General features: G+C 33.9%; 4 protein-coding genes across 5 annotated transcripts in view; 1 reads left to right on the top strand and 3 right to left on the bottom strand.

Moving 5' to 3' along the window:
* taf3 (TAF3 RNA polymerase II, TATA box binding protein (TBP)-associated facto) overlaps positions 1 to 5,332 on the bottom strand; it is an 80,717-nt gene extending 75,385 nt beyond the window's left edge. Inside the window, exons 1-2 of the mRNA XM_056455520.1 lie at positions 5,053 to 5,332; positions 1,877 to 2,137 (exon numbers count right to left, since the gene is read on the bottom strand). Of these exons, the coding sequence (XP_056311495.1) occupies positions 1,877 to 2,137; positions 5,053 to 5,218 (427 nt within the window). The 5' untranslated portion in view covers positions 5,219 to 5,332. The remainder of the gene's footprint in view (positions 1 to 1,876; positions 2,138 to 5,052) is intronic.
* Positions 5,333 to 9,436: 4,104 nt separating this feature from the next.
* atp5f1c (ATP synthase F1 subunit gamma) lies at positions 9,437 to 18,590 on the bottom strand. 2 transcript variants are annotated; one of them, XM_056455517.1, is made up of 9 exons: positions 18,494 to 18,590; positions 18,008 to 18,042; positions 16,746 to 16,877; positions 14,706 to 14,910; positions 14,457 to 14,600; positions 14,305 to 14,369; positions 12,245 to 12,400; positions 11,977 to 12,073; positions 9,437 to 9,572 (listed from the first exon to the last, which is right to left on the bottom strand). In XM_056455517.1, the coding sequence occupies exons 1-9, from the start codon at positions 18,532 to 18,534 to the stop codon at positions 9,569 to 9,571; spliced, it is 879 nt and encodes a 292-aa protein (XP_056311492.1). In that variant the 5' UTR covers positions 18,535 to 18,590; the 3' UTR covers positions 9,437 to 9,568. The 2 variants fall into 2 exon arrangements, with proteins under 2 accessions (XP_056311492.1, XP_056311493.1); XM_056455518.1 differs by lacking the exon at positions 9,437 to 9,572 and having other exon boundaries at positions 11,973 to 12,073.
* Positions 18,591 to 18,658: 68 nt separating this feature from the next.
* Positions 18,659 to 25,751, top strand: kin (Kin17 DNA and RNA binding protein). The gene is made up of 11 exons (XM_056455516.1): positions 18,659 to 18,882; positions 20,516 to 20,610; positions 20,694 to 20,737; positions 20,839 to 20,961; positions 21,673 to 21,857; positions 21,925 to 22,019; positions 22,117 to 22,234; positions 23,540 to 23,659; positions 23,747 to 23,846; positions 24,472 to 24,572; positions 25,373 to 25,751. The coding sequence occupies exons 1-11, from the start codon at positions 18,769 to 18,771 to the stop codon at positions 25,433 to 25,435; spliced, it is 1,158 nt and encodes a 385-aa protein (XP_056311491.1). The 5' UTR covers positions 18,659 to 18,768; the 3' UTR covers positions 25,436 to 25,751.
* The window catches only part of itih2 (inter-alpha-trypsin inhibitor heavy chain 2), a 36,380-nt gene continuing 35,875 nt past the window's right edge, over positions 25,505 to 26,009 (bottom strand). Inside the window, exon 20 of the mRNA XM_056455515.1 lies at positions 25,505 to 25,964. Within this exon, the coding sequence (XP_056311490.1) occupies positions 25,817 to 25,964 (148 nt within the window). The 3' untranslated portion in view covers positions 25,505 to 25,816. The remainder of the gene's footprint in view (positions 25,965 to 26,009) is intronic.

The raw sequence follows: 26,009 nt of genomic DNA, 5'->3' as shown, positions 1-26,009 counted from the left end.
GGAACCAAAAAAAAATATGAAGCAGCACATGGAAATGGAGGAGCGGGAGAAACAGAGACCCGGAGTCTTTCTTCTGGCAGAGGGGCATCCAGCTGAGCTCTGGCTCCAAGCCCAGTTAGACCCCCTGCCCTGACTGGATGATCACACACGCACGCTTTCTCTTACACACACACACACCTGGGATGTGTGCCATCCGGGCCGGACCTCCGCCAGCTTCTCACACACACATGGCTGGAAGCCTACAGCCCGCCGACTTCCTGTTCCTCACACATGGACACCCGCAAACACACCTCACAGCCAGAGAGCTTCCTGTCTGACCCGAAACAACCCAGATCATGTCCGCCCCTCCACCACCCACTCGCACTCAGTGTGTGTGTGTGTGTGTGTGTGTGTGTGTGTGTGTGTGTGTGTGTTATGAGCCGGATGGAGAGAGAGTGAAGGAGCGCAGCACAAGGGAATGATTCCGGGAGGTTCCGGTGTGTATGGCTCTATGGGAAAAAACACTCCGCCAATATAGAAGCATTTCTGAGACATTATCCGAGCATAATGTCTTAAAGCGACAGCAGCCTAATAATACACTGTTTATGGTGTTACAATTTATCAAAGAACAAATGAAAAAAAGTTTCATAGCATTATTTTTTATACGTAAAAAACTGTATCAATATAAAATTTGTGTGTTAAGCATGGGACGATAACCGGTTTCAAGGTTTACTGCAGTTTGGAAAAGTTTTTAATGTTTTAAAACTGCAAAAAAAATCTGTAATACCGTTCCTACAATATTAGTAAGATTTTTTTACGTGTTTTTTTTTTAGGACAACAGTATCTCCAGCAGAAAATATATCCAAAGATGCCTTTTCAGGTTGTAAAGAAATTGTGTTTTTGAAACTAATAAAGAGAGAACAAGTCAATGATTCATTTAAATTATTTAGCCTGACACGTTTACTGTTCTAAAATATATTAAATGTTTCTCAAACTAAAATATATTGTGTTCAAAGGGGAAAAAAGATTTTGTTTTTGTTTTTTCTAGACATTTATACAGAATATATTATAGAGCAATAATCACAATACTGTCATACCAAGACATTTTTATCAAAGGCTATCATACCGTCAGAATCTTATCTGTGTTTGTTTTAATGCACCCATGTATACCTAAAATAAACTGTTATCTGTTATTGTATTGTTATTAATTGTATTAATTGCAAAAACTGTATCAAGAGCTTGTTATTCAGATATCATTCTGAATCGATACCCAGTCCTAAAACAAACTATGCCCTTTTTGGCAAGGGCAAATTTGTAAGTAAATGTAATGCCTGGTAGAGCTTTTGGCATTTTCTTTATAGTACAGTAAACATATTTATGCAGATATTACATTAGTGACTGCTGAAAAAAGTTATGTAAATTAATAATTTACTTATTAATATAATATAATATAATATAATATAATATAATATAATATAATATAATATAATATAATATAATATAATATAATATAATATAATATAATATAATATAATAGAATAGAATAGAATAGAATATAAGCTGTTTTTCATTTAAGCCAGATAATTTATTGTTTTGGAAAAAAGTTAAATATACTGAGCAAATAAAGGACCAAATAAATAATTAATTAAAAGTTAACAAAGGTAACTTACACTGCTGTTTTATTTATTGAAACATATATATAATTAGGGATTTTATAATGCAAATTAAAAAAAGGTCTCGTACACATTAAAAAACAGATCTTTTTGTTTAGCTAGTAAAATCTAACTGTCACAAACTTGTCAAATTATCAGTAAATAAATAAACAAATACTTAGTAATTCAACTCTGTTCTGAACTCATGCGTGAATATATTGGCTTTTATTGGTGGTGGTACATACCTTCCTGCAGCGAGACAAGCGGAGGGAAGTATTCTGGGATGTGGTCTCTCCTCTCGCCCCTGAGAGCGTCACGGGCATCAGTGTCGAAGCCTGCGGCGGGAAACTGCAGAACGCTGCTCTTGCTGATGGGGAACTGAGGGATTGTTTGTGGGTAACCGATAGGCTCCACATTATTTACATAGTCCTCAAGTTCAGCGATACTGACACCCAGAAACCCAAAAGCCTGGTCCACATCACTCAGTCCAGGATCTGTCCGTCCATCTGGGGAAAAAAAACACACACAGAAAGAGAATATAAGATGAACATTTAAATGGAATTATTGTTTGCTCAAGATGAGCACTGGCATGGGATGATAACCATTTTTTAAGGTATACCGTGGTTTGAAAAAGTCAAGGTTTTAAAACTGCCAACATTTTCTGCTATACAGTTCCTAAGGTATGTGTAAGATTTTTTATTTACTTTTTTTGTAGATTTTTAGGACAACAGCATCTCCAGTAGAAAAGACATCCAAACATGCCATTTTAAAATGTAAAGAAATCTGTGTTTTTGACACTGATAAAGACAGCAGAAGTCGACGACTCATTAGAATTATTTAGCCTGACATGTTTACTGCTCCATAATGTTTTTAATGTTTCTCAAAAAAATATATACTGTGTTCAAAGGGGAAAAAAGTTTTAGTTTTTTTACCCAGACATTTAAAAAGAAGATATTTTAGAGCAGAAATCATAATACTGTGAAACCATGACACTTTTATCCAAAGTTATCATACCGTCAGAATCTTATGCCGGCCCATTCTTAGTACTGACTTTAAATAACAAACCAAAAATAATTAAATATATGATGCATTTGATATTAAATTAATTTTAAAAGACAAAACAAAAAGCAGAAGTGCATACAACAGTAAATTATGAACATAGATTTATCATGAAATGCATCGATAACCAATCACAAACAAGTATTTGTTCAAACATAACACTCTATTAACAGAATGTAAACAAACCAATATTTAAATTGATATAAAGGCTGTTTAAATTTACAAGAAAAAAAGTATTTAAACCATAACATGCAACAATTTGTACATGTATATAAATAGCAAATTGAAACAACAAAAATTATAAAGCAAAATCTTAAAATAAAATAAACAATGCATTACATATTAATACTGCATACTACATACAATTCATTCCTTGGGGTCTGTTCTTCGTACCTCGCTTAAATCACCTAAAATTATTTGGCAAATCCTAGATCTTTTAATCTTGACAACTGATCTCTGGCTAATTTGGTTCTTCAAACAAGTTCGTGAATCAGATTAAAATGTCTGGATGAGCTGATCTGAGATCTCTGCATGTGTTATGAAGGACAGAACTACCATTCGTCAAAATCATGATCAGCAATGCAGAGATTGGCTTTTGGCACAGCAGCGTAATGACATCTTCTGATTAACATTATTCACGTGAGCAAAATTAAATAAAATTTGCAGCATACTGTTTGTTAAATATGATACGCAAAAACTTTCCACCTTTGTTGTGGCCTGCATGCTTTACACTTTTATGCGTCAAGAGTTTTTAGCAATTTATTAAATTTTACATTTAGTGCAGATTTTCATTATTATATTAAGTTTCTTAATTAACGGCTGTTTAAATTACTTTTGCATCAAATAAAGCATGTTGATATTGGTAAGTGTCTGCAACTTTTGACTGCATAATTTATTATTACTTTCCTTAAAAAAAAAAAAAACGAGAAAATTGGCCATGTCCATTATCATACACAAATTGTACTAAAGCTGGGTTGGTAGCCTAACTTAAAAAAATATGCGTTTGTATCTAAAAAGTCCATATTAATAAATGTTCTCTTTGATCCCCTTGGGGAACCATCCCATGACAGTTTTTGTACTTTTATTTTGCAGTGTAGATTGCATAACAGTTTTATTTGTAATATTTTAAAGCTATTATATATTTATAAATATATATATTTTTTTTAACTATTTTACTATTTTCACCAGTGTATATAATCTATTAATACTGTAAGAAAAGGACAGCACTCTTTACATACTTTAAGTCTCACCTTTGCTTGAAATAACCCGATCTAATCCTGTTTATATAAAATAAGACAACAACTCTCGGATGAGTTTTGAAGAACGAAATGATCCTGGATCGTGTCAAATCGTCAATAACCAAATCCAGCTAATTGAGTAATCCAAATACGAAGAATGGACCCATTACATATGATAATAATAATAATAATACCTGATAACAAAAACAACAGCAACAATAGCATTAGACAATAGCATTATACTTCTATAAACAATTTACTAAATCAAATTTACAAATTAAATAAAAAAGCCCAAGGAGCTTAATAAATAATGTTTTGCAGACTCTTAATTTGACATAAACGAGGTTATGATATAATAGCTTTGTTATTATATGCAAACATAGCTTGCATAACTTGAGTTATTACAGAAAACAAAAGTAAAAACATTCCATTTTATGAAATAAAAATGTTAACAAATAATAAAATGTTGATTTACAACTTTTTTTTTTTACAAAAACAAAACAAAAGCACTAAAACTAACTAAAAGAGACTTCATAAATATATTTAACGCTAAAGTAACACGTTTTGAAAGCGTGATCTCCACATATAAACACATGATGCTGCAGCTCACGTTCCATCATCACTATGGCAACAAGTGGGAGTCCAGACTCAGCATCCCTACAATCAACTTCCACACTGTGGTTGTTTTAAGGTGGAGCAAACATTTAAATATTAATAATACGATTAATACTTTACGCCATAACTCGTAGCAGCCTTTTAATCAAAGACTGAGATCCGTTATCCTAAATAAAACCGATAACTAGCCAGGGGTCAGCTGTCAAAACAACACACACATCTCGAGAAGTTTCAGAGCTACCTTTAAAACTCACGTCTTGTGTTAAATAAAATGACACAACATTGAATAAACAGTAAACGCAAACAATCCATGAACCACTTAACGTATCCCCACGCAATAACAACTCAAAAAATGAGATGCTACTTAGCTTAGCGTGCTAACAACATACATAGTGGGCGGGGCTTCAAAGCAAACACACTCCACACAGTGTACACAAGCACTCTCTTGTGCGCACTACACTTCCACACAATATAAACGAAGTCGATGAAGCGGGTTTTGAAGCACTCACAGAGCTCGGAGTAACGGTGGCAGCTCCTGGCCAGCTGCTGCACGTATCTCTCCAGCACGTCGGAGAGGAGATCGCAGGCGCTCAGCTGCACGGCGTCCCAGCCAACCGCCTGACACATCTGGGCCACGGAGACCCGCAGCAGCGAGCGCGCGAAGCTCTCACACATCTCTCCGCTCTCACGGTGCCGGTCAGGGCTTTGTTTTGGCCACTCACATCAACGGGGACGTTGGCGCTTCCATAGGAGCCGCCATCTTTGCTTCCGCTAGCGAAACAACATTGCGGAGACATCGAACGCGCATGCGCAGAAGAGCAGAGAAGTCGGATCGATTGTAGCGCTGTTGATTGCTTTGCCTGGGGGATGGGGGAGCACGTGTGATGATGTGTTTTATTTTTATTTTACAGTCTATGGTTTTCACCAGTTAGTTACGCAGATAGGCAAACCCTGTGCAATGTTACATCTCAATGCATGCAAACAGGACAGAAACAAGAAGACTTGAACGTTTTGCAAGGTTACCCATGTCAATACTACGGAAGTCCTAAGAGGCCATGCTTTAAAAACATTTTCTCTCTTGTTTTGTCGTGATCACGACTTAATAAAAAGTTGTTTTCTCGTGATCACGACTTAATTTTCTCGTGATCTCGACATAACTTAATAATATGAGATATATCATTATTTACAATAATATTCCCTCAACTGAAACCATTTTAAAGCAACTCTATATGGCGCAATTTTAAAATAATTGTAAGTAATTTGCGGAATGGATCTAAGCAAAAGCAGGATCTTCATAATTTTTCATAATTTAATTCATACATGCAGCAACTTATTTTGCGCCATAGAGTTGCTTTAAAATGGTAACAGTTGTGGGAATGTTATTCTAAATAATGATATATAATCATATACATGAATATAATAATGAATGTACATTAATCATGAGCCCAAGCGTTTGCGCTCATATTATTGTGGCTGTTCTGAATTCCTTTAATGTGTTGCACGAATGCGCGTCTGCAGTTATTCTCTCCCTGTTCGCATGGCCGGTGCAGACTCACTGGCCACACATTGGCCAGATAATAATAATAATAATAATAATAATAATAATAATAAATAAGTCCTGATCTCGACATTACAACTACTTGTTATGTCGTGATCTCGACATAGCAAGAGAGAATAAATATGCATGGCCCCTTAGGACAGTACACACTAAATAGAACAAAAACAAGACTCGAACATTCTGCAAGGTTACACGTCTTAGTGCATACAAAACAACCAAAAAAGCAATATGAAACCAAACATGATTCTAGAATAACGTGTATTGTTGTGTAAATGTTGTTTCTCCAAGATAACCCTGTTATTTTGCAAAATTAAAGCTTTAGTTATCTCTAGAAGTGAAGTCTGTATTTATGAACATCTTGAAAATATGAACTTACTCCTTTTTTTCTATTCTTGATTGTGTCCACCTGAAATAATATTTTATCATGAAATAGTTGAGGGGGACAAGGTGAATCGATGGTTGAACTTAAAATCGAAAGGCTGCAGGTTCAACTCCCGGTTCTTCGATACCCATCTGTGGTGTCCCTGAGCTAGGCACCGAACCCCGAATTGCTCTCCGAGTGCTGGAAGCAATAGCTGCTAACTGCATATGTATGTACAGTATGTATGTATGTATGCGTGTTCTCACTCCTCACACAAAATGTGTGTTTGCATTTGGGTGGGTTAAAAGCAGAGGACCAACTTCGAATATGGGTAAACCATACTTGAAATGGCTCACTTCACTTCAAATGTCAACTCTGTTAGTGGATTAAAGCATTTAACAGGGAGTTAAACAACAATTAGTAGCAGAATCAAATGTTCTCTACATTTTAAGTGTTTCACTTAAAACAATTATTTAGTTTACTGTGAAATGTACCCTCTTTAAACTGTACTCACAATTCTGGACTGGGTCATATTTACAATGTTAATAATTTTTTAATTATGTAAAAAAAAAACAGTATTAGATCAATTACAAAGTAAAAAAAATCAATTTATTTGATTTTGAAGTGTTGAAGTATCTTAAAATAGATTTTAAGATGTGTTATATGATGATATATAAAATGTGATATATGATGGCTTCTTTCAAAATACAGTTGATGTATTAATATAAAAAATACTTTAGCATAGTTTAACAGATTAACAATCTAAATCTGTTTATCAAGAAAAATATGGGTTTTGAAAAGTAAAACATTTCAGAAGTTCTACATTTTTTTCCGTTTTGTTTTACGAATAATTTAAAGTCAACAAAGTGAGACAGAAAAATATTCGACACCTTCAACAGATGCAAAAGATACATTTATCACAAACACTATAAATATCTGCTGACAGTTACAATCACATTTGCAACCTTTGTGAATTATTAAGAAATTACACAACCTTTGAAAATGTATGTGACAAAAATCATAACTATCTTGGAATAATTTGCCAAATTTCCTTTATTTCTTTAACCATTGCTTTTTAGACATGTTTCTAGAAGTCAAGACGAAATTTATCACAAAGAGAGAGGTGCTATTTGAGATGATCCTGATTAAGGTTTTCTATTTTTTTCTCTTTTTGACAACATTGTTACTGTTAACATAGTAACTGTTTGTAAATTTACTGTAAATGTTAATCAGTTCATCTCAGAAATAAATGAAATAAACAGTGGCATGTGGCAACTTATGAGTAGGGCCACACAGAATCTGCGTGTGCAGAAATCCGCAGATTTTTAGCCCATCATTATGCATTTATCTGTGTAAATTTAGATTTATTCTATTATATTTATTTTAATTAATTTCACTAATATTATGATGATATAATAATAGTAATATTAAAATGTTCATATGATTTATGTACAATACAGTTTGAAAGTAATATTTTCTTTCTTTTCTAAATATAATATATGAGAGACTTGCTTTGTTTACCAAATAAGTGGATCTAATTGGATTTGCATCATAAACATTAAATAAAAGTTAAAAATGTATTATTTTTTATTTCATATATTAAGTTTTAGTTATGATAAATCTAAAATCATTCCACATAAATCCGTAGATTTTTTACAAAATACTTAGCAGAAATAGCAAAAAATGTCCGCAGATTCTGTCTGGCCCTACTTCTGAACAAGTATTATATAATAGCATACAATTTATGAGATTTTTTTATATAACAGCTTTTTATTTTATATTTTTATTTATGATTTACACATTACATAATTATTTTATTATATTAACCACCACTGCATCAATAATGGTGCAGATTTGCTTGATTATTTTATAATATGGCATTAATAATCATAGTAACAATATTTAATAAAGTAAAATTGCATTGCTATTTCTGTTTGTGTGCCTATATGTACACACAAATATCATCACACACATTTAATATTAATATAAAATAGGAAAAATATATTTTTCATTTACACACCACAGATGGTAATATTCATAATAATAAAGTATAATTATATTATTTTATATAAATGTTGTGTATTTATAATTTGTATATGATAACTATTCATATACGTTGGTCAAATATAAAGTAGTGGTAAAAACTATATATAAATATTTAAATACCCTTTTAACTAAATCAGACTTAGGTTTAGATTACCAACACAATATAAACAGAATAATTATTTTTAACAGTTTTCTTTTTTTTAAAAACATTTTTATAGTTCTATTCTATTTTTTATTTTTATTATTTTAAATCTTCCCTCTTAGGACTCAAATTTATATATATATAAAAAAAAAAAAAAAAAAGGTATCTGGGTATGGTGATGTGCATCAGTTCTCAGATGATAACCATCAGAATCTGATCTCCAGCGGCAGCTGATTAAATAATACATGACTGACCCATATGGTCAAACTTTCTACTTGTCCATTACTTTAATAGATCGGACCCTCTTCTACAATCAGTGACCCCCAAATTCACCCTTTCATGGATGCGGACACCCAACACCGCAGCTCGATGGCTTCATCTGATACCGCGGTGCCTGGCCAGGCTTGAGTTTCAAATGGATAACAAGCAAGCTAAACTTGTTTTGATTGGCAATTATAAGAGAGAACAATAAGGATGCCGTTAAGTCAATTGGGTTTATCGGGAATCAGTTCGGAGTAACTTAATACTGCTTTAAGCAAAGTGCGTAAACGCCACCGAGGCTTTATTGGCAGGATTGACCTGGTGTTTTGTTTTGGCAGACGTCTTTTCTCTTCAAATGCGGCATGTATTGATAACCTCAGAGCACAGCTGAGGCCGTGGCTTCAAAGGAGAGTTCGCCAAGCTTCAATTCCAATGGAAAACAAGGCCGGGGCCGAAAAAACATTTATTTATTTTAAAAAGAGCACGCCAAAGGACATACAATAGAAATAGAATGCAGAAGTGGGATGGTGTTTCTCTGTAAGAGCTTTATTTACTTTCTCTGATATTGTACAAACAGGAACACATAGATATTTATGAATTCTACATCGGGTGACTGAAGTGCGCCAGAAGTACAGCGAACGTTTGCAGGGCTCCGCTTTATCTGGAACGAGACAAGAAATGGATGGTTAGTAAAACGTCATTAATACTTGGATCTACTCAAGTTAAATGTAGAGAATAGACCACTCTACAACTAATGTTCAGTGTGGAAAAGTAAGAGTCAATTAAAGAGTTTACCTAGAAGTAAAAAAAATTCTGTTATAATTTACTCTCCCTCCACTTGTTCAAAAACAGTTTGAGTTTCCTTCAATTGTTGAAAAAAATAAATAAAAATAGATTTTTAGTTGATAACCAGCAGCCATTGACTTCTATAGTAGGAAAAATACAATTCTCCAGAATTAGATGGCTGCTGGTTTTCAACATTCTTCAAGATATCTCTTGTGTTCAAACGCTTGAAGGATGAGTAAACTACTAAAGTTAACTGCTTAAAAACTAAAAAAAACAAAAAACAAACTTTACACCTTTGTTTGCATGCAAGGGGCTGATGTCGTTACATAAACAACCACCGTAACAAACAAACAGAAACTTAATTTTGTTCCTAATTGTTGACAACTCAAGATGTTCCAAGTGACAATTGCAAATGAATTTACTCAGACTGTGTTGCAAAAAGGGGTGGAATAAAACCGGACGATGTGACGAAATAAATGATTTATCCATATTTTACATTTCTATAAGGAGAAATCATGTTTTGATCTATTGGTCTTGCATTTACATGACATAAATTCACAGGTCAGAGTTCACCAAACAAACTTTGCTAAATACTTTTAGGTGAGCTTGTGTTTATTGTCTGATGCATTTCACATGAATAGATGTAAATAAGATGTTCTATTGCTCCATAAGCAGAACCTACTGTCAGAGTTAATCTGGGTTGTCTTCGGCCCTTTGGAGGATAGCTTTTGTAATGTAATTGCGACCATTTTACTAGTGAATAGTGGCAAAAAATTAAATAAAAATCTGATTCTGTCTGGACCAAATAGCTGAGCATAAACACACCAAACAGACGACAGAAACAAGAATGTACAATTTTCATCTGCATGGTCCTCTCCATGCCTGCAGGTGGCAGTATCTGTATTGCCACCAACAAGAACTAATTCTCCACGAATATGAACCATGAACAAGGGCTTTTTCTCAATTCCAAGAATGCTGAGAACAGATTTGCGTTTATGTGGAGACTGGTCTTGCCAGGTCACCTCGGAAGAACGAACTTAGGAGACCACGAGAACAGAGAATGTGTCCTGTGAGAAATGATATGCTGCGTTCTTCCCGATGGTCACGTGACCTTCACGCATCTTTAACAGAAATTTATTTATCGATTTATTATTTTTCCCTCTTTTCAAAATATTTACACTATGCATAAAGACTTTACAAATATACTTTGCACAATACAAATAAAACTGATTTTAATATGAAATTCAGCAAATAAACACCCTTAATGTGTTTATTCCTTTATTAAGATTTCTGCGCTTCCCACTTCCAGTCGCAATGACTTCTGGGACTTCTAGAGCAAGTTCGGTGCTCAAGTCTGCATCGATGCATCCTCGATATAAACAACACATCCAGGAAGTTTTGGAACTTTGGCAATGATAATGACGTTACACAAGAACTTGACGCAAGATCGCTGAGGAACGCATATTGAGAAACAGCCAAGGACATGTTACGCATCCATTTGGGCAACGTCTCGCAAACCACAGAGAAATTCACTTGTGCAAATATGTCTGATAATTAGGGAGATTCACCATAAGTTAGTGGAAAATCGATTTGGATATGTGACATTTCACACCGGTAGTAATGTTGAATGAATACATGTTTTAAACAGAGGGGGCGCTGTGTTTACAGGCACAAACTCGCTTTACCTGTAAGATGGTCCTAACTACATTTTTTGTATAACATCAAGTAGATTTATTTTCTTAAATAGACTAATTTAGTGAGTGTGAACAAGTCTTAAATCAGTCAGAAAACAATGCCAGAAACTTTCGATAAATAATTGTGAAAAATAGTACATCTCAAAGCTTTCATAGGTAGAAAATTACACTTTAAGCTCAACTGATAAGTCTAACTATTAAAGCTCCACTACTCTTAACTACATTGAAAAACACCAAACCCAACTAAAAGAGCCCAACACATGCAACAAAATCTATTCTCTATTAAAGCACACAATATATCATACAGTCTACTGTATATTACCTCAGCCATGCCTCAGTCCCTGTGAATGGTGAATGCATGCATTATGCGGATGGTTAGTATAGGGAAAATGGATTAATGAGAGTTAACAAAAACAAAGGTTAAGGAATTATATGAAGCAAAAGTAATGAGTTGAAATTAAATGAAAAACAAAAAGTTAAACATAACAGAACATGACTTCAAAGAATGAACAAGGAGAAGACATGGCATGCTTGGGTTATAATGATAGTAAAGCTAAGGGCAACAGCTTGAGAGAAACAACTTACAAAGCAGCAGCTCCAGAAATGATCTCAATGAGCTCCTTGGTGATGACGGCCTGGCGGGTTCGGTTAAAGGTCAGGGTCAGCTTGTCGATCATCTCAGCTGATGAACAGAAAAAATATAAGAGTGAAATTAGAAATTAAAATGAATAAAAAAAATAAATAAAAAAAAAACACATTTGAATATTCAAGCAGCATTTACATCAGCAATGAACATATGTCAAAGCCATTCTAGTGCTTTAAACCCAAAGGGCTAAGCCATAAGAGAACTCACAAGCGTTCTTGCTAGCGCTGTCCATAGCGGTCATCCTAGCACTCTGCTCACTGGTGGTGGACTCTTTCAGCCCAAAGTAGATGATGTTGACCAGGGCAAACTCCTGATAGTTCCTCAGTACATCGGCATCAATGTCATCATAGATGCCCATATTCTCTGGAGAAAAAAAAAAACAAGAATGATTATATAACACTTACGTAATCATATTTTTCTTAATACATCAATTAAAAACAAAAAATGGTATTGGAGTAAATCGATGCATTTCAATACATTTATGGGTCAAAGATGAAATGTGTTTTTCAAGCTAAATGTATAATGCAGCCTTAATTTATTTTACGATTACTGCACGTTAGTATGCATATCATTTAATCTCCAATAATAAATGTTCAGTGAAACAGGCTATACGCTATAGTGCTGGTCCCATTTAGAAAATAAACATTATTTGACAATGATTGAATGAATGATGGAACATAATTCCATATTATATTTTAATTTTGAAACATTAAGGCCCAATTCCAATTCTACCCCTTAGCCCTTCCCCTTTCTCCTCATTTTGCATGTTCACATCAAGGGGTAGGGGTGTCCCAATTCTCTTTGGCTTGAAGGCGTAGGGCTAAGGGGAAGGGGTAAATACTGCATCGAATGAAGATTTTTCAGGACCACACTCGAAACCGAGGGGTAAGAAAATTTCCCAGAATACACCAACCACAACGGTAGAATCACTGCACCCGGAAGTAAGAAGATCCACAAATTAGTATTTTTTTGTCATTATAACGAATTTTTACAACAAACAAGCACATGTTTTAATATATTCATAACCACGTTCAGGTTTTACCATCATGCTTTAAAAAAATAATAATAATAAATTAAAAAATAAAAAATGTAAAAAACGCTAAATTTCACGATCTATAATCCATAATCATAAGCCCTGTATAGCAGTCTGACAACATTCTGACAATCGATGACACTCAAATAAGCTGTCAGTATTGTCTAGTGGCTGGGAATGAGCTGTTTACAGCATCTGCTATAATGTTAATGTTGTTAATGTTAATGTTGGTGTGTTTACATAGATGAATATGGCCACTGTGTAAATGCACAGTATAGTTACATCCTTATTGTCACATTAGATCGTTATGATAACATGATATATGTATTCAGTGATTTCCTGAAGATAAATACCAAAAAACAACACAACTGGAATAACTACAGCAGTCGCGATCATCTGATCTCATATGAAGCACGAGATCGCGATGACATCTGATGACGTGTGCAGGTGCTGTAGTGCTGTCCCAATTCTAAGGGGTAAATTTTTAAGTCCTTCCCCTTCACCCTCGGTTGTAAGGGCCAGGGGGAAAGGGTAGGGGTACAATAATAAAATTGGGATTGGGCATCAGTGTCTTTGCTTATATATCCTTTACGTACATACAATTAATCTATTTAACCAATAAATGTATCAAATCTCAAATAAATGATGTCCAGAGATAATTCAACAGAATATTTTCAATCAGTTAAATAAAATTAAGCTTAAAATTTTTTTTAAATAAAACTTTTACAATCCTATATTGCATTTTATTTAAAAGAATATTCATTTTAAATACCTAAATATTGTATATTTCGATTATATTCAATTATTAGCATTTCTAAAGATTACGTGAGCATAAGATGGCAATAAAAGTGATACACAATATATCACACATTATAAAATTATGTAAAATATGACTAAATGAGGACCAGGGGTATAATATAAACGTGGCAAAAGGGCCAATTCCTATAAAAAGTTGAGACCTATAAAAACAATTGACACTAGAATGTGCACAACTGTAAGTAAACTGAGTATTTATATTTAACTTAAATAATGACTTCATTGAACCACTTCAATGAAAATCTTCATATGAACATTTATCATTAATAAATTTACGTTTATTCTGGTGTACATTCATTTTTAGGTAGGTTTATACAAATTCAGATATCTGATAATTATCAAATTTCCACATACATACCACATATGATTCAATTTCGATTTGTGAAGAAATTAGAATGCTGAAACAATGAAACTATACCTGAACTTGCAACAGTGTCGATGGAATATAGAGGTTTCTCGTCTGTCTTGTATGAAATCACAGACCTGCGAGAACAAAAATCTACATTAAAGAAAAAAACAAAACAAAAAAAAAACGTTCTATTTAGTATGTAACGATGTGCAAAGTCAAACCTGAATCTGTTGTATACGATGGATCCCTGGTCGAACTCATAGCCAGAGTCCAGCAGTTCAGTGGCAATGATAGAAGCATCAGTGAAAGTAGGAGGCTTACGGCCCACCTCCTTACAGTTGATCAGGATGTGTTTGCCATGGGTCCTGATGGTAATAGACAGAGAGGAAAAAATTAAAGTACACAATAAATAAACATCATTATATATCTACACACTTTACTGCATCAAAATTACACCAAGGAAAATGTACCTGTAGAGCAGACCTCTGAGTTTGTCACCAATATTGACAACCATGACCTCTTTGCCAGCACCAGAGAGCTTGGCAATCTCACTCTTGATGGCTTTGGCCACACTGCTGTGGATGGCACCGCAAAGACCACGGTCAGATGAGACACCGATGATCAAGTGCTTATTCTTGTCTTCCGGAGCCTTGATCTCTGCCTTCTCATAGAGAGCTAGACAACACAGACATAAAATTGATAATTATTAAAATGATAAAAGTACAATTTATTATTTTAAAATATTAATGATGATAGAGAGAAGTTTTTTTTAAACATAAGAAAAAGTTTATACATTTCTAATAATTTCTTTATTTTGTAATATATATATTTTTGCAATATTATGTACTGTCATCATGGTAGTTATTACGCAGGATACTAGAATTGACCTTGAAGTGGAAATTAGCTTTAAATTTTGGCTTGATCTGGTTAAGTAGCAAGTTAGATTAATTAGGCAAGTCATTGGAATGCAGTGATTTGTTCTGTAACCAGTCAAAAAGAAAATGTATTTCTTACAAGGACTAATAATAGCTTTTTCTTAAAAAAAAATATATTATTTTAAAAATAATTTTTTTATTTTATTCCAGCCAAACTAAAATAAGTGTTTCTCTAGAAGAAAAAGCTCCGTTAAATCTCAAAAATGTTCAAGTTTGAATAAATACACTAATAACACAGGCTGGGTACTACCAGTTATCTTGATCATTGGTTTAATTGGTTATTATTAGAAAATAATATTCCTTGGACCGCTGTGATTCGGAATATCTGACAAAAATGGTGGATGCGAACAATACTTTGTGATTGCAATAAGCTTCGCTACTTCTCAAAACAAATGTTTTGATCTTAAATATGACATGCTGCCAAATCACAAGCACAGGGCTCCTCAATAAGGACTGCCCGATGGCCCGGGGCCAGCGTGCGAGACGCTAGGGACAGTAGACAGAATCATTAACAGCCCGATCTGGCCAGTTCTGCCTTGTCACTAACGTTTAGTTTGGCTGCGACTGTCAATTGCCTGCAAATACAGTCTTGAGGTGCTTTCATTTTATTGCCCAGTTATCACGGTTCATTTGGCATATTTGAATCCTGCAATCGCGCTCCGGATACGCACCAAATCAATTGGTCCAAGATTGCCTGAATGAGGTGGTCTTGGAGAGATTAAAAAGAAGTTTAGAGCAGATCGATTGTAATGAGTAAGCAAAACAATGCAACGAACTGACAAACCAGGCTATATCACAGTGTTTTATGGTTGTGTAATAGCCAAATATATGGCTATATGAAGAGAGAATTAGGAGTAGGGTGATATGTCATTCCTACCAGTAAATGTCCGTTTCATGCCGAATATGAAAGTGAAAACATGCTGATATATAACCAAGTGCCGTTTACGCATTAGGAAAATTGACAGAGGTTACCATCTGATCATTTTTCCATATTTTAATCTTATAATATTTTGTATTAGGCCTATTGTTTTGTTCAATTCTGCACTGACCCTCGAAAGAAAGATCAACATTGATCTGCTTCATGATCTGACTGCAGTCTCGGTTCATCTATTATTTCTTTCTATAATTTCAACCTAATGCATAATTCTAGCTGGTTTTTTTATAGATTATTTTTTTCAAAATATAAATGCATCACAATTGTAATTTTTTTAAAATTGTCAGTTATATTTAAAAAAAAAAGTTATGCAGAACAAAAAGTGTATTATGTTTGGCTTTTGACATATTAGTTAAAATATGTGGCTAAGAAATAGCTATTAACTTTTTTTTTTTTTGGTGGGGCCAGTGAATATTTTGGCAGGGCAAGTAAAAACCTGAACCACTGGGCCAGTAGAAAAAAATCCTTAGCGCTGAACCGTGAAGCATTTTAGGTGTCAATTAACCTGTGATGTATTAAATGACTTAACGGAAGGATCCGAAGATTCATTGAAGCAAATTTCTAAAAAAAAAAAATAAATAAATAAATAAAAAATAAATAAAAAAAGGAAAATCCTAAAATGTGGAAAATTAATTGCATACCCAATGCGCCAGTGCCGTAAACCCGGGCAGGCTTCAGAGACCTCTCAGCTCTGGAATATTTCGCTGCTGCCACCATCTTCATGGACTTGGTAATCTTCTGGATGTTCTTGATGGACTTCAACCGAATGGTGACTGGGAAGAAACAAAACACTCCTCAGAATCTGCTGAACTCTTAGTTATGCACATTCAATGCCTTTTTAAAGTCCAAAACAAAATAATAATGATAAATAACTTTAAGGTTTGTTTGTGTTTAAGGCAATGACAGTTTCAATGGCTGTTTTTAGGGTGAGAAAATGTATGCTGAAGATAGATCATATAAATTTACAATCAATTTATTTTTGCTAGACACTCTAGAACTGTATTTGGTTTAATAGTGTTAAAAATCTGTTCAAAAGTTAATAAAAAAAAATCCTCACATGACTGAATAATTTGAAGGTAACAAAACACCAGTGGATTTGTACATTTTGGCATCAATACAAAGTTCATTCTTAATGCATTTTGCAAAAAAAGATGGCAGCAACATAGATGGACATTTAGCAACATTATATCAGAATGTCGTCATTTTTTAAAACAAATGCATGTTTTAGCACACAATGACAAGTTTCTTAATTTAAACTACAAAGACCTATGAGATGGGTCTTATTTTCTGCCAAACTGATGTAAATGAACCAATGAAAAATCTACTTAGTTTAAACTTAACCAATTTCCAAACCCCACTATTATTTTTGTACTTGTTTTAAAGAGATAGTTCATACAACTTTCCTCTGTGGAACGCAAAAGATGATGCTTTGAAAAATGCTAGGTGCTAAAACCCATTGACTTCCATAGTAGTTAGTTCCCTATTATGTTAGTTAATAGGTCCCAGCAACCAACATTCTTCAAAATATAATTTTAATTTGTGTTCAATGCAAATATTTAAAGGCACATAATGGAGAATAAATTGGGGCATTTTCATTTTGGTGTGAACTATCCCTTTAAGCCAACTCTAGAGAGTTGTTCTTTCAAACTTGCATCCTAAGTAACTTAACTTGCATCTTGAAGGTTTAAATGTTTTACTAAACAGCTTAATGTTATTTACTAAATTGTTTTTTGTTTTTGTGCAGTGCATGCATTATTTTAAAAGACATGACTCTTCTCACTGAATTGTATCTAGATCAAAAACACAGCTTGTTAAAATTCACAGAAAATAAATATTTTAAGAAACTGCTTACATAAAGATAATAAAGATGACCTTTTATAGTAAAAAAGAAAGTTTTACTTACTGTCCTTCAAGGTTGCCATGTTCCTGACCTGCCCACTGCAAGACAAATTTAATGATTGTTAATGCCATCTACAAATAAACAATATAATAACTCTGTCAGGACAACGATGCATCAGTCAATATTACTAATGAATGACACAGAATGCATAGTAGACACGAGAAAACAACACACAGCTAATGTTACTGTTAACATTTCCTGACACTATAGCATTTACTTTACTTCAACTGCTTCACAAACAAACATATCAAACAGTTTTAATGCATACGAAGTGGTTATTACAGCTATAAAAACGTGTAAATGTCATGTCTGGCGCTGTCATTAGGCTTAACGTTAAGCAAAGCGCGGCCTAAAGATCAGCGCGTCCTTGTCCCGCTTCAACTGCGTTTTACTGCTCAATTGAAACAATTTGAGTTCTTAACGTATGAATGCAAGATAAATGTTTATTCCAGCAAAAACATGTTTTAATATAAATGAGTAAATTCCTACCATTGTGGGAGGAACACCGCCGCGCTGGTCCTGGCGAACATGTTCACTTCAATGAAGGTCAGAGCAGCCGGTCTGCGCAGGCGCAAATAAAAGCACAGAAACGCGTACTCGTGTATAATCTCGCGGCTTCAGAGGTACACAGCAATCCGTGACGAAACACGCATGTTTCAAAACGAGGAATTCGCGTCAGAACGCAAGGAAGAGGGAAAGGTCTTGTACATTGGAAGAGTTGTTGTTTTTACAGTACTTATTGTGATCTTTTTTTAGTTTTTGCAATGGGGAAAGCGGATTTCTTAACCCCTAAAGCGATCGCGAACAGAATCAAAGCCAAAGGCCTTCAGAAGCTGCGCTGGTATTGTCAGATGTGTCAGAAACAATGTAGAGATGAAGTAAGTTTATGTGATTGTGTCGTGCTCTTTAGACACACTCATTTTATTTGTTTACTTGTTTTCTCAAATTCTTAAACCTAAAAACCTTAATTATAGGTTTTATAATACCGTTTAGCTTTTATCGACTGTAACGTTACTGTATTTTAGCTACTGTCTTAAAGGGATAGCTCCCCCCAAAATTTTTACTCACTACTGACTCACCCTCAAACTATTATAAACCTTTAAAAGTTTATTCATCTGTTAAACACGAAAGAGAATATTTTGAAGAAAGCTGAAAACCTGTAACCATTGACTTCCATTGTAGGAAGTTTTCTTTCTTCCTTCAAATTATATTCTTTTGTTTTCAAAAGAAAGAGGTACTCAAACAGGCTTGAAACCAGTGAAGAAACATTAAATAATAGATATTTTTCATTTTGGGGAAGTATTATCCCTTCAAAATGTAGAAATGCCTTTGTTTTAACAGTTTCCATACTTTCTACTTAGGGGCAACATTTGCTGTCTTAGCCTAACGTTACCTAGACAGAATTTTGACATCATTGACTGTCTCTCAAACTGGAAAGCTACTTACCGCTTTATTGGACATCATCAAAAAATAAAATCATTTTGCTTTTATAAACTCAGTTCCTAGAGGGCCGCAGCTCTGCAGAGTTCTGCTCCAACCCTAATCAAACACAGCTGATCCAACTAATCAAGTTGCTCCAAGACTCTTTTGAACACCTCGATTATTTAGATCAGCTGTGATTAATAGGGTTAGAGCAAAACCTTGCAGAGCTGCGGCCCTCCAGGAATTGAGTTTGAGACCTATAGCATAGATTGTCTTAAATCCAAGTAGCTGGCTATGTAGACAGCATTTTTTGAACATTGAAAACTATATATGACTGCTAATTGTGTCAAAATGCAATGATTTTATACAGAACTTAGTCAGCCTGTGTTCATTCTTAAACTCTATAACAATAATTTTATACATTTGCTTACATGTTGTTCAAAACTTGCTAAATCAATAAAATGTAAACATTGCAGGTGTAATGGTAACAATACAAAAAAAACAATGGTTTGGTACATATTTTGCTTTTAAATTTAAAATTTGTGAATATAAACGGGTTAAAACAATTTAGAATAAAATGTTAATAAAATAAAAATATATTCAAATTAGGAATGGGAAATACAGACAGATCTAAATATATTTAATTCATTTGAAGAAAAAAGTTCAAGCAGTTTATTAAACATTTTCTTCATGAATCAAAGTCTTCTGTCATACATTTTACAGTCAAAATTACCTTTAGGTTGTCTGCAAATATGCTACTTTAATATTTAAGCTGCTTATATTACTTTTTATGGTAATTTTGCTTTCAGTCATTATGCTCACTGGTAATTGAATGTTAATTAGATCATTATTTGCAGAGGATCAATAGATCTGTGCTTCACATCTCAGATAAGTTTATTTAGATAATTTAATTTGATTTGCAAACATGTTTAAAGAACCAAATTTGGCAGAGATCAGTAATTGCAAATTTAAAAAATTGGGATTTTTCAAATAATCTCAGATGTTTTGAGCGAGTTAAGAAGAACAGACCCTAGGATTTTTCTTTGATATATGAATATTGTGATCTCACATGATCTCTCTTGACTGCAGAATGGGTTTAAATGTCACTGCATGTCTGAGTCTCATCAGAGACAGCTGCTGTTAGCTTCTGAGAACCCTAACCAGTTCTTAAGCTACTTCTCAGAGTAAGTCAACACACTATTCATTCATATCCATTAATTTATCCAGCTATAATTGAAATAGAATTTAATTCCAAACTATTTTACAGCGAGTTCAAAACTGACTTCTTAGAACTGCTCCGTAGACGTTTTGGTAAGTTATTACTTTGTTATTATTTACATAAACTTCTTTATTTTGTGCATTTTTTTTTTGTTGACATTTTAAGCTAAGACGGCTTATGTTTGTTCTTTCAGGGACCAAACGAGTTCACAATAACATTGTGTATAACGAGTACATCAGTCATCGAGAACACGTTCATATGAATGCTACACAGTGGGAGACCCTCACCGACTTCACCAAATGGCTTGGAAGAGAAGGCAAGCATCCCAAATACTGCATTTATAAAACAAAGCAGCATCCCATGTACTGTACGTGTGACATTACTGTAAATATCTAAAGTAGAGAACAACTTTCAGTTTAGTTTTTTTTTATTTTAGATTAGTTTTAGGTTTAAAAAGCAATCCACTCTTTTTGAAAATAGAATAATTTTACAAGTGATCTAGAGTTAAACAATTGAGTATTATCATTTTTTTAATCCATTCAGCCCATCTCTGGCTCTGGTAGGATCACTTTTAGCTTAGCTTAGCATAGGTCATTGAATCAAATTAGACCATTGGCATCTTTTGACATTTTTGTCTTTTGACCGAGATGCTAATGGTCTAATCAGAATTAATGATATATGCTAAGCTAAATGTGCTTAGTTTTACTGTTTCACTGACTTTGCAAGATTGTGAGATGATCTAAAGTGACCAAAACCCTCAGACAGCAAGTTGACCATATGGAGACTAAAGGAATGACTCTTTTAGGCATAGCAAGTGAAGCTAGTCTATCCAAAGTCAACTCATTTAAGTCCTCCACAAAAAGACTGATTGTCACAAAAAAGACAAATTTATGAGAAGACAGGATTGTGCGTATAATACATTCTACAATCATTGCTTGGTCATTTAAAACAATCCATTGCATTAGCATAGTATAGCCATCTAAAATGGTTTCACATTCTGATAATTTAGATGTGTGTGTGTAAACAGGTTTTTGCAAAGTGGACGAGACGCCCAAAGGCTGGTACGTTCAGTACATTGATCGTGATCCAGAGACGATTCGCAGGCAAGAGGAGTTAGAGAAGAAGAAGAAACAGGACTTGGATGATGAAGAAAGGAGCGCCAAGTTCATCGAAGAACAAGTTCGCCGTGGTCGGAAGGGCAAGGAGCCAACGGTGTGTGGTGTGCGCACCAAAAAAAAAATAATTCTTTCCATTATTTTTAATATTCATGTTTCCACAGGAGGAACCAGTATTCACAGAACTTCAGCGAAAGAGTGAGGATGAGAAAGTGGCTTTTAACCTGGAGATTGCTGCAGCTGGACCGTCCAAACCAAGGTATCATCAGTCTAAAATTGCTTTTGTAGAATCAATAGCCACAGTTGAAGAGCTGTAATCTAACACAACCTAATAATAACCTCTTTTACTTCCACAGCACCACTTTAGGTCCTAGTGCCCTCAAAACTACAGCATCTGTCAAAAGGAAAGAGTCTTCCCTCAGCGGAGAGTTTAAGGACAAGAAAAAGAAATCTGCTCTGGACGAGATCATGGAGGCATGTTTTTTTGCTAGTTTTATTCGTTTTCACTTTGAGGACATCTTAAGCTGTTTTTTCTCCTATATCTGACATTATTTTTTTTTATACGTTATGCCCTACAATTGGTCACATAAAGCATTCAAACTGATTGTGATGTAGCTGTTCACTCTTTAGAAAATGTGCTAGTATGAAACTGTATTTGCACTTAAACAACAAAGCATCTAACTTGCTGCTATTATTATCATCATCATCATCATCATGAATCTCTATTATTGCTGTTGTTATACATTCATTATTATTATTATTATTATTATGATTATTATTATAAATAATAACAAATATAATAAATGTTATTTTTATTTTTATTATAAATTTATATTATTGGTATTATATATCTATACTTAGTATTATTATTATTATAAATGTATTATTATTAATTTCTATTACTGTTATTTATATTATTATAAATCTCTATTATTATTATTATAAATAATTATTATCATTATTATCATCATTCATTTATTCATTTTCTTTTCGGCTCAGTCCCTTAATTAATCCGGGGTCGCCACAGCGGAATGAACCGCCAACTTATCCAGCATATGTTTTCCGCAGATGGCCTTCCAGCTGCAACCCATCTCTAGGAAACATCCTTACACGCTTCCTTTCACACATACACTACGGACAATTTAGCCTACCCAATTCACCTATACAACATGTCTTTGGACTTGTGGGGAAAACAGGAGCACCCGGAGGAAAGCCGCACACACACGGGGAGAACGTGCAAACTCCACACAGAAACGGCAACTGACCCAGCCGAGGCTTGAACCAGCATACCTGCCAACACTCCCGTTTTTCCCGGGAGTCTCCCGTATTTCAGACCCTTCTCCCCCCCATCTCCCGTATTTTTCTGTCTTCCACCCATCCCACTCCTCAGCTTTTTGGTAAACTCCGACTAGCTTTTTGGTTCAGTCCCCATGCGCACCGAACCCAACGTGCAACCATCTTCATACCCGCTCCCCACACTTCAGTTCACGCACACAGGGCTGTATACAAATAAATAAATAAAAATCGCAGGTCAGTTTTACATATTGATATACATAAATGACATGACAAAAATGAACGATTAGGAAAGGAAGCTCAGTCTGTCCACAACTTATTCATGAAATGCATCCGGAAGAGAAATTTGCATTGTATATTAATTTATATACTAAAAATGTGTAAGAAAAAGTGCATCATATTTACAAAATGCACATGCAAGGAATTTCTATGCAAAGGTTTTTTGTTTTTAATGTATTATTACGTTTTCCTTTGATTGTTTTCCAGATGGAGGAACAAAAGAAGAAATCAGTAAGATCAGATAACTGGATTCAAGAGAACATTGTAGTGAAAGTGGTAACAAAGAAACTAGGAGAGAAGTATTACAAGAAGAAAGCTATCATTCGGGTAATTGAAGCTCTGTAATTACATTGTAATTGCATAATGAATGATGTGTCTACAGTGCTAATGTGTGTGTCTGTGTGATTTTTACAGGAGCTTCAGGGTAAATACACAGCTGTGGTGAAGATGGTGGACTCAGGAGATAAACTCAAACTGGACCAGAGTCATGTGGAGACGGTCATTCCAGCTCCTGGTAATAAATTACTCTTAATAAACTTTAGTTTTTCCTTTCTTTTTTAGATATGTTTGGCCAAATGATCGTTTACTCACCTTTGTATTGTATTTTTTCTTCCATGGGACACAAAACTAGCATATAGAGACTTTTGAATCCATATTTTCTGTTGAATACTATACACTACATATTTGTGTATATACATTAGAATAGTAGGTGCCAAAGATTAAACCAGAGCTAAGATCGAGGTCCAAAAGATATGTTATTAATATTATATATATTATTAATATATATATATACATATATATATATATATTGAGAGAAATATTTTTTAAAAAGTTTATAAAGAGAAAAAAAATCAAAAGCAACAAATATCAAATTTTTAATTTCTGTAGTTTGTAATTATTATAATAAAAAAAATAAAATGTATTATCTTTCTATTCCTATAATTTATTTTAGGATAATAAAATCTATAATTTTATTTGAATGAATATAATTTTTTTTATAAAATAGTTTAGTTTGAATGGACCAAAATTTACTGTGTCTATTCACTGAGAAATGGATAAAAATACTAATTTATGCTGTATGCACTGTATGTACATAATTTTAAAAGAAATTCTCAATGTAATTTATGTTTCTGTCTCAGGTAAACGAGTTTTGATCCTTAATGGTCAATATAGGGGCACAGAGGCCATACTGGAAGGCATAAATGAGCACAAATTCTCCGCCACACTCACTTTAGACTCGGTAAGTTCTCAGAAAAGTTATTATGCAGCTTTCTCAATATCTATTTATGAAGCAAAGGAAATAACTGTTTCATCTTGTTTATTGTCAATGTTGCTCACCCCTACATTACATACATTTGCTAAAAAAATATTTAAAATAAATACTGTTCTTTCTAAATTTCCCTTTTGAGAATCCTGAACAAAATGCAACATTTTACTTTTATCATAGGAATGAACTACATTTTAAAATGTTTTGAAAATAGAAAAGTTATTTTAAATTGTAAACAACATTGCCATTTTGCCATTTAGATTAATAAATACAGTCTCCAAATGTGAGTCTTCCAGAACAGTTCAGAAAATCCCAAATATCTGAACAGTAATCCGTCTCTAAAGACCTTCAATCGGACTCAACTTTAATATTCTGGGTACATTTACATGACTACTACTTAAATTAGAAAGTTGTTCCTTTTGCCTTTTTTACAAATATACTCAATATTTACTCACCCTCAAGTGGTTTCAAGTCTTTGAGTTTCATTTTTCTGTTAAACACTAAAGATATTTTGAAGAAAGACTAAAACCTGTAACCATTCACTTCCATAGTAGGAAAAAGAACTACTATGGAAGTCCGTGGTTACAAGTTTCCAGCATTTTTCAAAATATATTATTTTGTGTTCAACAGAAGAAAGCAACTCATAAAGGTTTGAAACAAGGGTGAGTAAACAATGACAATTTTCATTTTTGGGGGTGAACTATCCCTTTAAGCTAAAAAAATTGTATTGTTTAAATGAGAGCCACTAAAGCTTGTCCTTTGTCTTGTTTTAGGGTCGTATGAAAGGAAAGACAGTGGAGGGAATTGCATATGAGGATTTCTCCAAACTAGCCTGAAGTTCATTTTCATCTGCAGAGCACCTCTACTGTGTCAGAGAGCTGATAATAATAGTACAAGACTCAGACTAATGGAACAAAGTGACCAATGGGTTTTTATTGTGTTGTTGTGCATTGTTATTTTTTGTTGTCAGTGACAATGGTTGCATTTGATTAAATCAGAATTACTCCAGTAATTCCACAGTAAAGTGTTGTTAATATTGTCAATCTGGATTGCTTTCATTATTAATAAAATTTAGTCTATTCATGTACAGCTCTACATATTCATGTTTTGTACATATTTCTTGTATAGTATTAAAAACTTTCTTTTTTTTAATATCATGTTTTTGGTTGGTTCTTATAGCATATAAAATAACAGATGATCAGATTTTTTTTCCTCTGTTAGAGTGCGTTCAGGAAGCTGTCCATCTGAGGCAGGATATAGTTGGTGTAATTGCCATCAACAAAGCCTTTCCCGTTGTTATGGACAAACCAGCAAAAGATGTCTGAACCTCGCTTTCGGTCTTGTCTGTAGTCCTTCTGCCAGCCCCTATACACATGTTTCAAGAAAATATTATATGAGCTAGGTAGGTTC

This window comes from Danio aesculapii, chromosome 4 (genome assembly GCF_903798145.1).
Source record: "Danio aesculapii chromosome 4, fDanAes4.1, whole genome shotgun sequence".
NCBI classification, from domain to species: domain Eukaryota; kingdom Metazoa; phylum Chordata; class Actinopteri; order Cypriniformes; family Danionidae; genus Danio; species Danio aesculapii.
Note: the sequence above shows the minus strand (reverse complement) of the source record. Positions and strands in the feature narration are given on the sequence as shown.